The sequence below is a fragment of the Primulina tabacum genome, chromosome 6 (genome assembly GCF_025594145.1).
Source record: "Primulina tabacum isolate GXHZ01 chromosome 6, ASM2559414v2, whole genome shotgun sequence".
NCBI lineage: Eukaryota > Viridiplantae > Streptophyta > Magnoliopsida > Lamiales > Gesneriaceae > Primulina > Primulina tabacum.
In genome coordinates, this window is record NC_134555.1 from 128,781 (window position 1) to 144,587 (window position 15,807).

General features: G+C 38.1%; 1 protein-coding gene across 1 annotated transcript in view; it reads left to right on the top strand.

The window, feature by feature from the left end:
* The window catches only part of LOC142548388 (insulin-degrading enzyme-like 1, peroxisomal), a 37,863-nt gene extending 22,312 nt beyond the window's left edge, over window positions 1-15,551 (top strand). The window contains exons 20-26 of the mRNA XM_075656679.1: window positions 5,725-5,926; window positions 6,030-6,238; window positions 13,478-13,602; window positions 13,702-13,753; window positions 13,884-13,970; window positions 14,772-14,894; window positions 14,972-15,551. Of these exons, the coding sequence (XP_075512794.1) occupies window positions 5,725-5,926; window positions 6,030-6,238; window positions 13,478-13,602; window positions 13,702-13,753; window positions 13,884-13,970; window positions 14,772-14,894; window positions 14,972-15,223 (1,050 nt within the window). The 3' untranslated portion in view covers window positions 15,224-15,551. The remainder of the gene's footprint in view (window positions 1-5,724; window positions 5,927-6,029; window positions 6,239-13,477; window positions 13,603-13,701; window positions 13,754-13,883; window positions 13,971-14,771; window positions 14,895-14,971) is intronic.
* The last annotated feature ends 256 nt before the right edge of the window (window positions 15,552-15,807 follow it).

Sequence of the window (15,807 nt, forward strand, 5' to 3'; positions counted from 1 at the left end):
ATCTATCACCAAACCCTTTCTTTCGTAATACAAAATCCATAAATCTCCAATTGACGTTATCGTAAGCCTTTTCCAAATCAACTTTGAACACCCATCCTCTCTTCTTATTTCTTCGATAAACCTCCACAACCTCATTTGCGATGAGACAACAGTCCAAAATCTGTCTTCCTTTAATAAAAGCACACTGATTCTCCGCAACTGTAATACTCATGACTTTTTTTCATTCTACTTGTCAAGACCTTAGCCAAAATTTTGTACAAACTTGTTATCAAGCTAATTGGTCTAAAGTCATTTATCCTGATTGCATCTTGTTTCTTTGGAATGAGGCAAATGTACGTTTCGTTTGTAATTCCATTAACAATTCCACTTTCGTAAAATTCAACAAACACCCTCACTACATCTTCTTTGACCGTATCCCAATTATGTTGAAAGAAAGCCATTGTGAACCCATACGGCCCTGGGGCCTTTGAACCATCACTTTCTAACACTGCTTTTTTAATCTCTTCCTCCGAAAATGATGTCTCCAACCCTTCTGCATGAGTCCTATCTATCTGACTCCATTCCAATCCACGAAGTTCCCCCGCTTCTCCATCGAAATCACCCTCCACCCCTTCCGATTTCCTATACAGCCTCCGGTAGAATCTTATGATTTCCTCTTCAATCTGTCTTTCCTCAGTGACCACGGACCCGTCCTCCAATTCCACTTTATCTATCATCGCTTTGTTTCTTCTGTTAGTCAATATCGAATGAAAAAATTTCGAGTTTTGATCCCCTTCCATCATCCAATTAATTTTCGCTTTTTGACACTCCATTTGAGATCTTCTGAGCAACAGTTTTTCCAACTCGCGCCTTAAGTTTTTTTCTTTCATCTTTCAGAATTTCAGACCACCTCCCCATCCCCTCTAATTCATCCATCATTTTTATTTTAACGATGTAATTCTAATTCCCACATCTCCAAATATCTTTTTGTTCCATTTGGACACATCATCTTTGATCCTTTTCAATTTCTTCATAAACTTGTAACCTTCCCACCCCTGATCAGTCCCATTATTCCACCATTCTTGAACTAAGTCTTTGAAATTAAAATGTGACAGCCAAACATTCTCGAACCTAAACGGAGCCGGACCCCCACCTCAATTTAGTCGTGTCGAACATCACTGGACAGTGATCCGATGTGGTTCTGGGTAAAACCGTTTGTCTAAAATTGGGGTAGATTTCTCTCCAACCCTTAGAAATGAGATATTTGTCTAAGCGACAACAAATCGGTTATGCCCTAAAGTTCGACCACGTGTATTTTGCATTCAATAGTGGGGGATCATGAAGTTGTAATTCGTCTATCAAACAATCAAAACATGTCATGCTCGTGGTTATGGAATGGCTGTTCATCTTTTCACCCGTGTTTCTGGCCACATTAAAGTCACCTCCCAGGCACCACTTGTCACCGCATATTGAGTTCAACCCAGCTATTTCATCCCAAAAATTTTCTCGTTCTCTCGGCTTAACCGGTCCATAAATGGCCGAGAACCATCATTTGATTTCATCATTCCTACAGATTTCAATCGAAACCGAAAAATCACCTATCAAATTGTCACTAACTGCCACCACTCTAGGATCCCACATCACCAGAATACCCCCAGCTCTTCCCACCGACGGTAGGCATACCCAATCAACAAATCTCGACTTCCAAACACTAGCAATAAATTTTCTGTCCACCCATTCTCTTTTGGTTTCCAATAGCACCACTATTTCCGGTTTTTCATAGCGTAAAACATTCCTGATTAATTCTCTACTTGATGCTGCCCCTCCACCTCTTATATTCCAGGAGCAAATTTTCATAATGATGCATTGGTTCCCTTCGAGATCGATCCTCTCTCATAATTGATTCCACACTTTAATCTGTGAAGTTCTCTACTCAAAATACCAGTTGACTTCTTAACCCCTTCCCAACAAATTCCATCTGTGACTACCTCCTCAGTTTCCTTTCCGTCACACTTTCTGTTAACCATTTCAGCTCCTTTGAAAATCTCTTTCTCGATTCCCGGCTTTTCATCTACCCTCACTCTCCCTCCTCCTAACAGACCACTAGACAACCCCAGAACTGAAAACGACGCTGGTAAAATAGAATGAAGCGTGAAAGAGTGGTTTAAAAGTGAAGCATTAATTCCAGTTAATACCTGTCCCACGTTAGAACTCGTATTTTTTGTTTTATGTGGCCTGTCGGAAATATTAGGTCCTTTTGATGGTGAGAACATCCCCGATTCCCCGCCAAAGCCTCAAAGTCTTCTTCCAGTGTAGCAGACTGCTCAGATCGAATTGAAATCTGACTTTCCGTATCTGAGGATTCCAGTTCGACCTCTAACAGATCGTCTTGTGAGTCATCAAAGTCGATCTCGTCTCTGCCATCGAATTCGCATATCCTCTTCTTCGTGTTGTTTATACCCTTGAAGTTAATCCCATGTGTACTGGATTCTCCCTTGTTCTCGAGAACACCTCTCTTAGATCTTCTGTAATAAGTTTGCCGGTAAATAGTTAGACTGCTTTTAATGCTTACCACACCCGCTCCACTGTCCTGCACCTCGGTCATCCTATCATTCATTGAATTGATTGATGAACTTCGAAATTTTGTGTGTTCTTTTGGGACGACTTTCGATAGGATTTTGACCACCTTGCCTCCTGCACTTGATGTCGATTTAACACTCTTGCTTGCTGCTAATTTCAGTTTTTCCTCCCGCAATCTAGATCCCTGCGTGTCTTCCTTCTATTTTGTTTTGTTACCCGATCCAGGTTCTGTCTCTAGTTCTTCCTTATTTAATGCAAGGTCTGATGTGACTTCTTTATCTTGATTTTTTATACCAAGCCCGCCTTTGAATACCTCCTTAAGAGTTTGTTGTCTGCGGATGTTTGTGTTACCCCACCCCGCCAAAGTTCTCTTGCCAGTTCACCACAACTTGAGCATAAGTTTGCTTTTCGTATTGTTGATAAGCTATAGGGTCAAAAGTTTCTACCCGTATACTTATCTCTCTTAACTCTCCTTCTAGTGGAATTTTCAATCTGCTTTGGATGAACCCTCCTTCAGTACCCTTGACCTTGATTTTAGCTGCACCGAGGTCACTGAATGTTAAAGTATCAGCGCTGATTTCCGTCAATCCTCCGCATTGATCCCCAATGATTTTGAAATTAGCCGGCAACCATAAGTTCTAGGGTAGCCCGTTGATGCTAATCCAGCTATTGCAGCATTTTTCAGCAATATATGCCGTGTTGACATCTTTTCTCCATCCCTCAAAATCCAAGGAAATCCCATTGTCGAAGAACCCTCCTTTTCAAATTCAGATAAAAAGAGAATTCAGCAGCATTTGAAGGCCGCCCACCGATTTGTTTGCTTGGAACGGAAAAAGATGTACTTTCCTAATTGTTGATTTCTCGAGAGCATCTTGAATTAACTCCCAAGAGATGTTCACCCTTCCTTTGGTAACAATAAGTGCTTCATCCCAATTTCTGCCTATAAATTGTTTACCACCGTCGTCCAGATTTTTCATCCACCCTCGGCTTTGATCTATATGTACCAGCCTATCCTCCTGCTTATCACTGATGAGCTTCCTCTGATTCGAAATTTGATTACCTTGTATGTTATCCCTATGATTATACTCTGTCATCAATTTTCCCAATGTAGTTGCTATATTTATCCATCCCGTTGAGTTGATACCGCTAGGCACGATTGTGATTTGTTTTCTTCCTTGTTAACTGTATTTTGACAATTCCAGAAACCTTCCACGCTTATTAGAAATTTTCTGTATCTTGAACACCGCATTTCGTCCTCTGAATCTATAGAAAGCCGTGTCTGACAATGGCGTATTGATGGAGTCTTTTATTCTTAGACTTATCCAGCGGGCCTCCTCATGCTCAAAGTTCAGCATATAACACGAGTTCCTGGTTCTTTCGGACCACCAAATCGACCTGCCTCCATTTCCAAATCTCAGCGTGAAGACTTTATGTTCAATCTTAATCACTTCGTCTCGAGTTCCTATCCTAGTGCCCAATGGTGCATGCCATAAGTTATTGCGGTTCCTGGCATACATTTGTAATTTAAATAGAATCGGTAACTAGCCAAAATGCGCCGGTGAAGAAGGGGTTGAATCAGCAATGAGCAAAACGAAGCAGACGAAGACTTGTAGGGACGTTGGCTATGAAAAGAGAAGCGGTTTCCTATGGCCTACACGCGTCGCCTCTCCGACAAGAAGGTAGCTATAAATAGCGAACCTACCCAACGGATAGTGGTCGGCGTCGGAGCGGCAAGGTGGTGTGAACCACAGTGATTAACGGTAGTAGGCGATGGCCGAAAAAGAAAGGATGCGAAAGAAAGGATGGCGGTTGAGAGAGAGCATTTTTGAAAAGTTTTCTCTCTAGGGCTTTTTTTAATTTTTGACCCAGAAAGACTTCGCCTTTTACTTCTCACATACAACTTAATTAAAATTTTCATTTTTTAAGTTTAGTTCGATCCAACATGTTAAAACGAGCAAGGTTGCTTTTGGAGTAATGTTTCTTTCCCTTTGACGGGTGCATTTTCAGATCAAGTTTGGCCTTCTTTATCAAAAGGTATCGATTAAATTTAAAAACTGAACCAGACTGCCGGTTCAGCCAGTAACTGGTGACCCGGATGTTAATCTGGTAGTCTTTCAATTAACCATCTTTCAATTGAACCATGAGAAACCTGAATAAACCGGTGGTTTTGTGTTGGAACCAGCCAATGACCCAATTGTGAAAATTGCACCAGGTGAATTCCTATTGTTTTCATTGGTCTGTACTTTAAGCATTTTTAAAATTATTTCACTTATTTACGTTCATATTCCTTTATCCATTCAATTTTTTATTGAAAACCTTGGAATATAAATCACTTATTTCTTCTCTCACCAGGGTTTGGCATGAATTTGATTGTAAAATTTTAAAATTTTAGTGTTAATAATTTGTTTATTTGATGAAAGTAATTCATTTCAACTTTTTAATATGTGTGAATATGTACAATTGCTGGTATATGTGTATATATTCAGATAGTATAAAAATCTTTTATCATAGAACATGATTTTGTTGGTACATACATAAAGAGTATTACTATATATGTTTTTAGGAGTTGAAAGCTTTGCGATTGATACTTTACGTGGATGCATTTAAATTCTTGTTGAATTGTCAAATTTTTGCGATAGAAATATATTAGAGAATAAATAATGCTCAAACTATGTTATATTTAAATGCTTGATTTATCGATAATAGTTGTTGTAAATATTCTCATAAAATAATTTTTAGAGTATAAAATATGACTTTTACGTGCTTATACAAATTTTTGTACTAACATAATAGAATATTTAATATTCCATATTTGACAAGAATTTACCCGACGATTCGACCACTGTTAACACTACTTTGATCTGTCAATGTCCGATCTGGTTTTAAAAACTTTAACAAAGACCATCTCATCTAATATCGGGTCGATGTCGGAGCTGGTTTTAAAAACTCTAATAAAGACCATCTCATCTAATATCTCAAGTGATTAGAGAGGAAAGTATGTCTCTACTCTCTAACATGCTGTCAGGTGTCAGTTGTATTCTTTTCAAAAAAGCAGCAGCTGTTTGTTGATTATCGGGTCAGTTGTATTCTTCTGAATCATATTTGACCAGAAGCTGTTTGTTGATTATCCTTTTTCCTTCATGCATCTGGTGCGCATTTGAACAGGAACTGATCACAAAAGAATACCAGAATATGAAGTTCCAACAGCCATATCAGCAAGCTATGTACTACTGCTTGTTAATACTGCAAGAACAATCATGGCCCTGGACTGATGAACTCGAAGTTCTTCCTCTTCTCAAAGCTGATAATCTTGTTAAATTTTACCCTTTAATGATGTCAAGGACCTTCTTGGAATGCTATGCGGCAGGTCCTCCATCCTCAAGTGTGCTTGATCCTTTGTTTTTTTTGCTGCACCTTAGGTTCGGTTTCTTACTCATTTCCTATTTATTTTAACCATTGCTCACATATAGGAAATCTTGAGCCACATGAAGCGGAGACAATGATGCAGCATATTGAAGATGTGTTCTTTAAGGCTCCTAATCCCATATCTCAGGCTTTGTTTAGATCTCAATACATGGCAAATAGAATTATTAAGCTTGAGAGGGGATTAAATTACTTCTACAGTGCTGAAGGACTAAATCCAAGCGATGAAAATTCCGCTCTAGTCCATTACATTCAGGTATGCTTTAAAGTTTGTAGAAAATGGTGAGATTTTGTCAAATAGAACTAATGCAAGTGATCTCGATATCTGTTATTTAATATTTGTCACTGTTCCATGTTAGCTTAGCACGATACTACAAATTTAAGTGGCTGCACGTGTTCTGGTTATTTTTCAATTCTTAATGAGCTCGGGTCTTTCCATGGAGACGGTCAGAAGCAAGCTGAAAGGAAGGTTGTAGAAATAGATAAATTTATTTATAGATAGGATTGTTGTATTTTTTTATTTTTGAATAGTTATATAATCCCCAGGCTAGTGGAGATAATCTAGAAACTGTTGCCTTGCCTTCATATTAATCACCCATGTATTATTGTATTGAGTAGAATATAAATAATATATGATGGAAACGACAATCTTAACTTCAAGTATTGAAAATAAGCAAGATCAAATAATGGAAATGAAATGATAAGGAATTTATTACAATAAAAACAGGAATCTTTTACAAAAGTCCTTCCGAAGAAGATAGAAATACCATAACTGCCTATGTTTTTCCCTCCTTCCCACTATAACTAGTAACTACTAATAATGTACTATTTCTCAATTCCGTTATCCAGTCCATTCGAACTCTATATTCCCCTTTTTTTAATCCCTTTTAGCTTGAACATTCAATATAGATGGTTTGGAATTATTTTGACAGTCTTGGCTAGGGGTGTAAATGAACCGGATCGGGCCAAATATGACGAAAAATTAAGGCTCGAATCAATTTTATTCGAGTTCCAGCTCAATTCGAAGCTCAAAATTTAAATTTTTTGGCTCGAATTCCGTTCGAATTAAGTTAGAGTTCGACTTGAATGATTCGAACATGTTCGCGAACTATTCGAATTATTGCTTGAAAACAAGTAATCCACTCCAAAGGCTCGAAATTGATTTATCTAATATAAAATTATATTATATTGATAAAATATAAAGGCTCGCGAGAGGCTTGCAAATAATCTAACAAAATAATTTGAGCCCGATTTCGCCTCGAAAAAAGTTTGAACATGTTCGAGTTCGGCTCAAATTCGATAAACTCGAATATGAATCGAATATTTTCGAAAAGCTCGTGAATCGATTCAGTTCGTTTACACCCTTGGTCTTGGCCCAACTTAATAAAACCCCCCAAACCAAATCCATAACATTACCCCCTCCCGAACGTTAGCCTTGTCCTCAATGCTAAAAGTGGGAAATTGACGACATATATCTTCTTTTGCCTCCCTGTAGCTTTGTCCATGGACCGCCCTTTCCATTTTAATAAGACCTGCTTCATCAAATACCCTTTGTGCTTTGTCATCCGCATTCCCAAAACCTGCTCCAGATTCTACACATGTTCCATTTCTACCTCCAAGTCTTCTGGTAACTTTTTCTTGGCTTGCATCACTCGTCGTGAATCGTGATTGTTTAAGTTGTGAAGCATGGAACGCAGGATGCACCCTGGACTCTTCTGGCAACTGTAACTTGTAAACCACCTCAATATTTTGTGTAATAGGAAAATGCCCATAATATCTTGCAGATAATTTCAGTTTTATTTTTTTGGCTACAGATTGTTGGCGGTGTGGTTGTAGTTTCATGTACATCCAATCCCCGACCTTAAAAGAAATGTCTTTACAATGTATGTTAGCATATTGCACCATTCGTTGCTAAGCTCGGTGTAGATTGTATTTGAGCTGGCATAACAACTCATCCCGTTCTACCAATTCTCTTGAAACAGCCTCCACCAAAGTTTCACGGGGTAAATACCAGTGTTTTAAAAAGCGTAGCGTAGACCCGTAACATTTTTGTCCTGTCATAGTATAGCGTAAATAGTGCAGCGTATAGCGTAAGCTATTCGTGCATGTCAATTATTTAATTTATTTAATTAAAGAAATAGAAATATACTTATATAAGTAAATGAGTGAGATAATTAGACATGAAACCATAATAATTCATCTTTACATGCCAAAATAAGTTAATCCAAATAACCAAAAACATCAATTTAGAAAGTCTTACAACTAAACAACATAACCTAAAAATAATCGGTATCATCCGACTTTACGTCACTATCATCATCAAGACTATCTATGGCTGGAATATTTCTACTATCGAATGGAAGGCGCGCCTCTGAAGTTTGAAATCGACTCTGAATACTTGGAGGTTGAGTTCTTCACTTGGGGAGCTTTGGGTCATAGCTTGGACATTTAGTTTTTGGCTCAAATCTGCCAATTTATGGCCCAGTTAGCGTTCGGTATTTAAGAAATAGCGTGAGAGCGTACGTTATTTGCACAAAGGCACAACTCTCCGGCGAATAGCGTGGGCTATTAAAACACTGGTAAGTACTGAATAAAGGTGGGTGGGGCCTTCCATACAATATTTCAAAAGGGGTCATTCGTGCCGCAGTATGAAATGATGTGTTATACCAAAATTCAGCCTAGAGTATACATTTAGTCCAAAATCTTGGTTGTTCTAAGGTAATGCATCACAAATAAATCTCCAAATACTTGTTCAACACCTCAGTTTTCCCATCTGTTTCTGGATTGTAGGATGAATTCATTCTCACTTGTGCCCAAACAACTTAAAATATTACGACCAAAAATGACTTATAAATGTAGGATCATGGTCACTTACTATTGATTTTGGTATCCCATACAATCATATGATTTCCTTGGCAAACAATCCTGCGGCAGTTCTAGCTGAATAGGGATGTTTCATTAGAATGAAATGAACAGACTTGGACAATCTATCTGTTACCACCATTATTGCCTCAGACCCTTTTGATTTTGGAAGTGCCATGATAAAATCCATAGCAATGTCCTCCCAAACCACTTTCGGTATTGGCAAAGGTTGAAACAAGCATGCCAGAGTAGCCTGGTATTTTTGTCGCTGACAAATATCACTTTCCGCTACAAATTTACATAAATCTGGTTTCATCCCAATACAAAAACTTTGTTGATAGCCGGTGCATGGTCCGGATTTCTCTTGTATGTCTCTTTATTGGAGTTTTATAAAACTCCTCCAATATCTGTCTCGCCCGACTAGACCTCATCGGAACTACCAATCTTCTTTTATAAAATAAACGTATAAAACTCCTCCAACATCCGTCTCTCCCGACTTGTCCCCGGCCCTGTCAGAACCACCAATCTTCTTTTAGAAAATAAACGCCCCTCCAAGATATATTTTGATGGAACCCTAGTTCAACCTCTAACTTATAAATTATCTGTTTTTGTAAAGGCTCTTTCTGTCATTGATTTACTAAAAATTTACTAAAATAGGGTGAGGATTGTCCAACTTGTCGGCTACTAAAATGGGGATTCCCCGTTTAGACACAAGCAACGATGACAGTGGGTATGTGGGCTGAGATATAATTCGGCGGTGGGGATGGTGATGGCATTCTTGGGAAAATTAGGAGTACCCAATACTGGAATTGTTACTAAAACCTGTTGAAGCTCAAAATCTTTTTGTGCTTTGTTTTCCCACCGAAAATTGTTCTTCTTTAATAACTCGGTGACAACAAAGAAACTCATTCTTGCTGATTTTAGATGTGTTACCCAACAAGATTAGAGTTGTCAAACGGGTTAGCCCGTCTACTATCTACGGGGCCGCCCCGCGAGGTTGGAAAAATGTAGCATCCTTACCCGAACCACTACTAAACAAACTAATGAGCATGTAAAATTTAAACTAGATAACAATAATTAAACAGCGGAAACCAAGTAACTTGATAATTTTACAACCCAAACGAAAATTAATCTCAGTCTTACACGTTAATACAACAATATCGAAAGCATAATCATGCACGAGAATATGAAAAACCAAATAAAACCTCCAGGCTCCCCTAGATCACCACCGAAAACCTAATTGCTCTAGCCACTGCCCTGGCCTTCCAAACCGTCCAACCTAAGACCCGCCCCGTAGAATGAGGTGTCGAAGATGAAAACAAGGATGTAAGCGACAATCGCCCAATACGAGAATGCACTCATATACAAACTGATATGATGCGTGTGAAATGCAATATGCTCAGATATCATGGATCAAGTTAAAAGTCTAATGCTCAGTATAGAGGCGCCTGAGCGTGTTGTCTCTAATCTGCCTTAGTCATGTTTTGGCTTGCACACTCATCATCAAGACGTGCATCTACAATGTCCAGGGTCGTCAGAGCCCGCGGGTCCCCTCGGACACTGTAGTTCTCGATGCCCAACCGTCCACAATTCAAGACAAGGCTGAGCGGTCCCAACAAACGAGTTATATCTCAAAATATTTCAGGCCCAACGAGATATATCATGCATAATATGCCAAAGCAGTAAAACATGTATCATGCAACATATAAATATGAATCATATAAGTGTGTATACTACGCTTGGATATCTCAATCAGTACATCACGTACCTCACTAAAACACTCTGACATAAATCATATAAGTGTGTATACTACGCTTGGATATCTCAGTCAGTACATCACGTACCTCATTAAAACAATCTGACAGAAAGCTTACTTGTCTGAACCTAGACAATACCAACATATTGAAATCACTATCAAGGCAGATCCTGAATTACCAAACATGCTTCAAAGTTTTTTCTAATGATCCTTAAATCATTATTTAAGGTTTTAGGATTATACATGTGTCCGTCGTCAGCCACTCGGCCCGCTAATGATGTCTCGATCTGTGTCCCGGTTCACTGACCCCTCTTCGAGTCGACACTAGCTCCGAAGCTTCCCGACACTAAATTGCCTTAGAAACTGGCTAGAAAACCTAAAAGTATATGACTAGAACTCGAGAGAAAGTAGCTAAAGGAAGCGATGTATGAAACAAATGAAATCGGCTTCCATTTTATAGGCTACATCCGGACTAGTTCAGAAGATCCGAAATCAATCTTATCTACCACGTGTTAGAATCTCATTCGTCTAGTTGCATTTCTCGGGATAATGTAATCTGAAGTAGATTATGTGGTCCATTTTAAACTCGGTGAATCCCAACAGGTTGATCTCGAATTATCAATTCCTTAATAATGATTATTTAACAACTCTTTAATTATCTCTTAATTAGTATTTCATTCAAAATAAGGATTCGAATCATTACAAAAAACCTCATCCTCAACCCATCTTGCCCCCCTCCGCGGATGCGGGATATGCGAGTCAACCCGCCAAAAAATTAATCAATTAAAAATACGAAAGCAATGCCAATGTTTGGATTTTAAACAAAAATATTAGCAATGTAATACAATCAAACAAATCATATAAAGATTTCAATGTCATCGATTTTATTTTGACTAAAAAACCACATACCCAAGTAATATGAATAACATAATGATAAACTTTATTATAAAAAAGTAGAACGCTAAAACACATCATCAAATACTAGTATCAAATTCTCAAAATGCATTCTTTAGAAGTAAGTGTCTTGATACATGTCTTGTGAACTGTGATGTCTTGTGGACCGCTCATCCACTAACTTTGTAATCTTCATTAATATTATAATAAATAGTAGTTTTTGATATAAAAAAAAAAGTGTCTTGATACATCAATCCACAAAAATTTAATAGAAAACAAAAAAATTTAATTTTAAAAAAACTGGTGGCCTGCAATCCAAACAGGTTGACCCGTTTTGACCCGCCTTCAAACGGGTCAATAAAATCGTAACCCAACCCACTTATTTTGTATGGCGGAGCGGGTTATCCCGAGAGCCTTGCCCGTTTTTACGGCTCTAAACATGATGAAGGGGAGGCTGTTGTATGTTCTAATATCACTTTACGGAACGCAATTAAGTTCAGTAAATATTGCCACAAGCGTCAGCCTCCAACTGCTTTCAAACCTTCGGGAGTTTGGGTTCTCTTTACTAGTATATTTGGTGACGCTGTGTTTAATGATATGATGAGGAGGTTCCACACACAATTACATCTACCATAACCCATATTTTGGGGATGGGCAATGGTGCAAGCCACAAATTTATTTTAAGATTTTTAATGAACAGATTGAGGTGGTTAGTTGATGACGTTTTAAGATTTTTAATGAACAGATTGGGGTGGTTAGTTGATGACGGGAAGATAATTCAGAGTTCTGATGGGGAATAGGTATCAAGTTATGGCAAGCGGAATATTGTTGGTTGAGAATTGAATTAGGAAGCAGTATGATGAAATTAAACAATTATATATTCGCAAGTGAAGGGCAGTGCATTTGGTATGAAGGGCAAGAAGCAACAATTCAGAGGAGTTACTCAATTACATGTAAACCCACACCTATACATTATGTATGTTCGCTGATTAAAACAAAAGGGGCAGGATTTTGTGGGATTGGGGGATTATCAATGAGCTCAAGACAAAGCAATGGCTGAAGGATAAATGTTGAGGGGTCAATTTGATATTAAAGATGGGTAGTATCTGCAGAAAATCAAATTCTTTGTTTGGGCCTTAAGGACAGCGCTATTTTCAAGGGAGCGGTATTGTTACGGACTAAAAAAATGAAGCTTATATCTGCCTCCTAAAGGTCCAAAATATTTTAGAAACGATTGCTTGGAGAAGAGGGAGGAGTTTGAAAATAGGGAGGATATTAGGCTGGAGTGGTTGGAGGGAATGGGATATGCGTCATTTTCTTTCAGTTATCTGCAGCGGAAGCTAGGCAGGAGAATAGTGTATTTCGCTGGTAAAAGGAATTTTTTCCTAGGCTGGGAAGGAATACTCTCCTTGTTCCTTGTCATGGTAGCCGTAAAAAGAGATGCTCTCTATTCCCTAGATATTGTTAGAAACCTGAACTCGCAAATTAATTTTAGAATGACCCTTTCCTCGCTCTCCTTCACGTTGTATTTCCCCTTGCCCACATGGGCTTTTTCCTATTTCTTTAGAAGACTTTTGGCAACGCTAAATTTCCAGGCTCAATTTGTTTTGGTCCGTGACAGGCGCCACTTTCCCCAATAGTATCGAGTCCCAATACACCACTTGCCCCAATAATGATGCTCCATAATTCGTGTTTTTTCTTGATCGTATTTATGATTCCCTCTAGTATAATTGCTTCGGTTTCAACTGTTTGATGTCTTGAATATAGGGCCTCAAGTTAAATCTAGATTAACTTATAAGTTGTTTCATATGTTTTGTTGCGTATAGATACGGGATGGAGTTGCTTATCTTAGATGTGCAAGTAAAACATAAATGGTATTAAATACTATCAAAGTTGTTGAAATTTTATGACACTGCCAAGATGGATTTTATTAATTCCTCTGTGCTCGAGATTTTATGTGCAATGAATTGGTAAAACATGCAGGTGCACCAAGATGACTTTAAGTTAAATGCCCAACTGCAACTTTTTGCGCTGACAGCGAAGCAGCCCGCTTTTCACCAGCTTAGATCTGTTGAGCAACTTGGATACATTACTGTTCTCATGCAAAGGTAAGAAAGCATTTAGTTCTTTCATGGCACCAAAACCATTTTTAATCATTATTTGTTGCCTCTATTACTCCATGGGAAGTAACACTTGAATTACTTTAGGAATGACTCTGGAGTTCGTGGTTTGCAGTTTATCATCCAATCCACTGTCAAGGTATAAAATGAATAAATGATGCAAATAGTTTGTGTTTATCATTTATTTCTGTCTTTATCCATGAATCGTACAAGTTCATGCTCCGTGACATTGTAAACTGATATCTCACTCTTTCTGTTGAGCTGGGCAGGGCCCTGGACAAATTGATTTAAGAGTTGAATTGTTTCTGAAGATGTTTGAAACTAAGCTCCATGAAATGTCTGTGGACGAATTTAAGGTATGTCTTGACTTGTTCCATGTAGTCCAGCTGTTATTCATGACTCTGTGTTCTCCTTTTACCTGCAATAAATGTCTCCGAAGAAGTTTACTGAAAATGGCTTAATTGGAGGCACAAACATCAAATCTTGTTGGATTTGTTGGAATTATAGAGGAAAGGCTATGATAACTGGACTGATGGCTTAATATGGGATTCTGGGGGCACAAACAACCCTCTCTTGTCATTCTGGGAGCAATAGTTATGTGCACATGCCTCTAGATTTGTTGAAGTTGTAGAGCAAAGGCTACAGTTTAAACGTTTAGGTATCAAACATGTTCTTACAGGAATTTATTTGACCAAAATCATAATCACTGATGTTTGGATCAAGTATTTGATGTTGAAACCTGAAAAGTTGATCGGCAAGTATTTCTGCAAACATATGAAAGCAGGTTGAGTGATGAGTGGAAACCTTACCTCGAGTTAACAAATATTATCATATTAGACATCTATTAGTGGTATTCTGTAAAAAATATTTATGCTAACAGCTACCTCTGAATTTATCAACTTGAAAGCTGAGACGCCCCTAGCTTTATATTCAGTGCTAGTTTAATGTGTTACCTGACAGAGATGCCTTCTTGTCTTTTTGTTATAGTAATTAAATTTCTTCATTTAATGACATTGTACCGCTGCTTCAGTTAATGACATACTCGTTATTTTTTATCTTTGAAATTTTCATATGATGATATGTAATAGTCTGCCTATACAAGATGGCATTTTTATGAGAAAATTTGTGGTCATTCAAATTTAGTTTCTATGACACAGAGCAATGTGAATGCACTTGTTGAAATGAAGCTTGAGAAGCACAAAAACTTACAGGAAGAATCTGGTTTTTACTGGAGGGAAATATTCGATGGAACCTTCAAATTTGACCGGAGAGAGTGCGAGGTATGGACATCAATCAATTGACTAATATTATGAGACACGATTTCACAATAATTCATGTTGCACCTTTGTGAAAATAGGCTGCAGCACTGAAGCAACTGACTCAAAAGGACCTGATAGATTTCTTCAACGAATATATCAAAGTTGGTGCACCCCAAAAAAAGGGTTTGAGCATTCGAGTCTATGGGAGCCCGCATTCTTCTGAGTACAAGGCAGATAATTCTCAATCTACTGAATCAAACGTTGTTCAGATAGAAGATATTTTTAGTTTCAGAAGATCTCGACCTCTTTATGGTTCATTTAAAGGAGGCTTAGGCCATGTGAAGTTGTGAGACAAGATTGATCAAACCTGCTTGTGAGGGGAAAGAAAGGGGAAAGTGAAATTTATCAGCAAACATTGGCTCCAGAGATTTGTCATTTGTTGATATTACATTAACTTACTTTACGGATTCAAAATTAAATTATGCTTTGCAAGTTGTTTTATTGATATTTTAGACAGTTTTCTTTTGTAAGTGCGACTTGAATTTGACATGTGTATTTTTTAGCCTATTTTGTGTGGATTAAATATGCTGGCAGAAGAAGGCGATTGAATTGTTATCCTATATATTTCCATCTTAGAAGAAGGATTTGGTTTTTATTTGGATAAAAAATGTTTACATATATTTGTGCTGAGGCTTTGATAAGTATTTTATTTCAACCATTGTGGGTTATTGTAGCTGGGTTCAAGACACATCCCACTGAGTGGGTTATTATAGATGGGTTCAAGATTTATGTCAGCTGTGCACAAAATTACAGAATCGGGGATGAAGAGCGATACAGTGGATTTTGGGAGATGGAATGCAGTTGATTCTTAAATATCGGTCGTACTTGAGGCAATACCCTCTTCGCAGAGCACCACCACCTGGACAACAGCAGC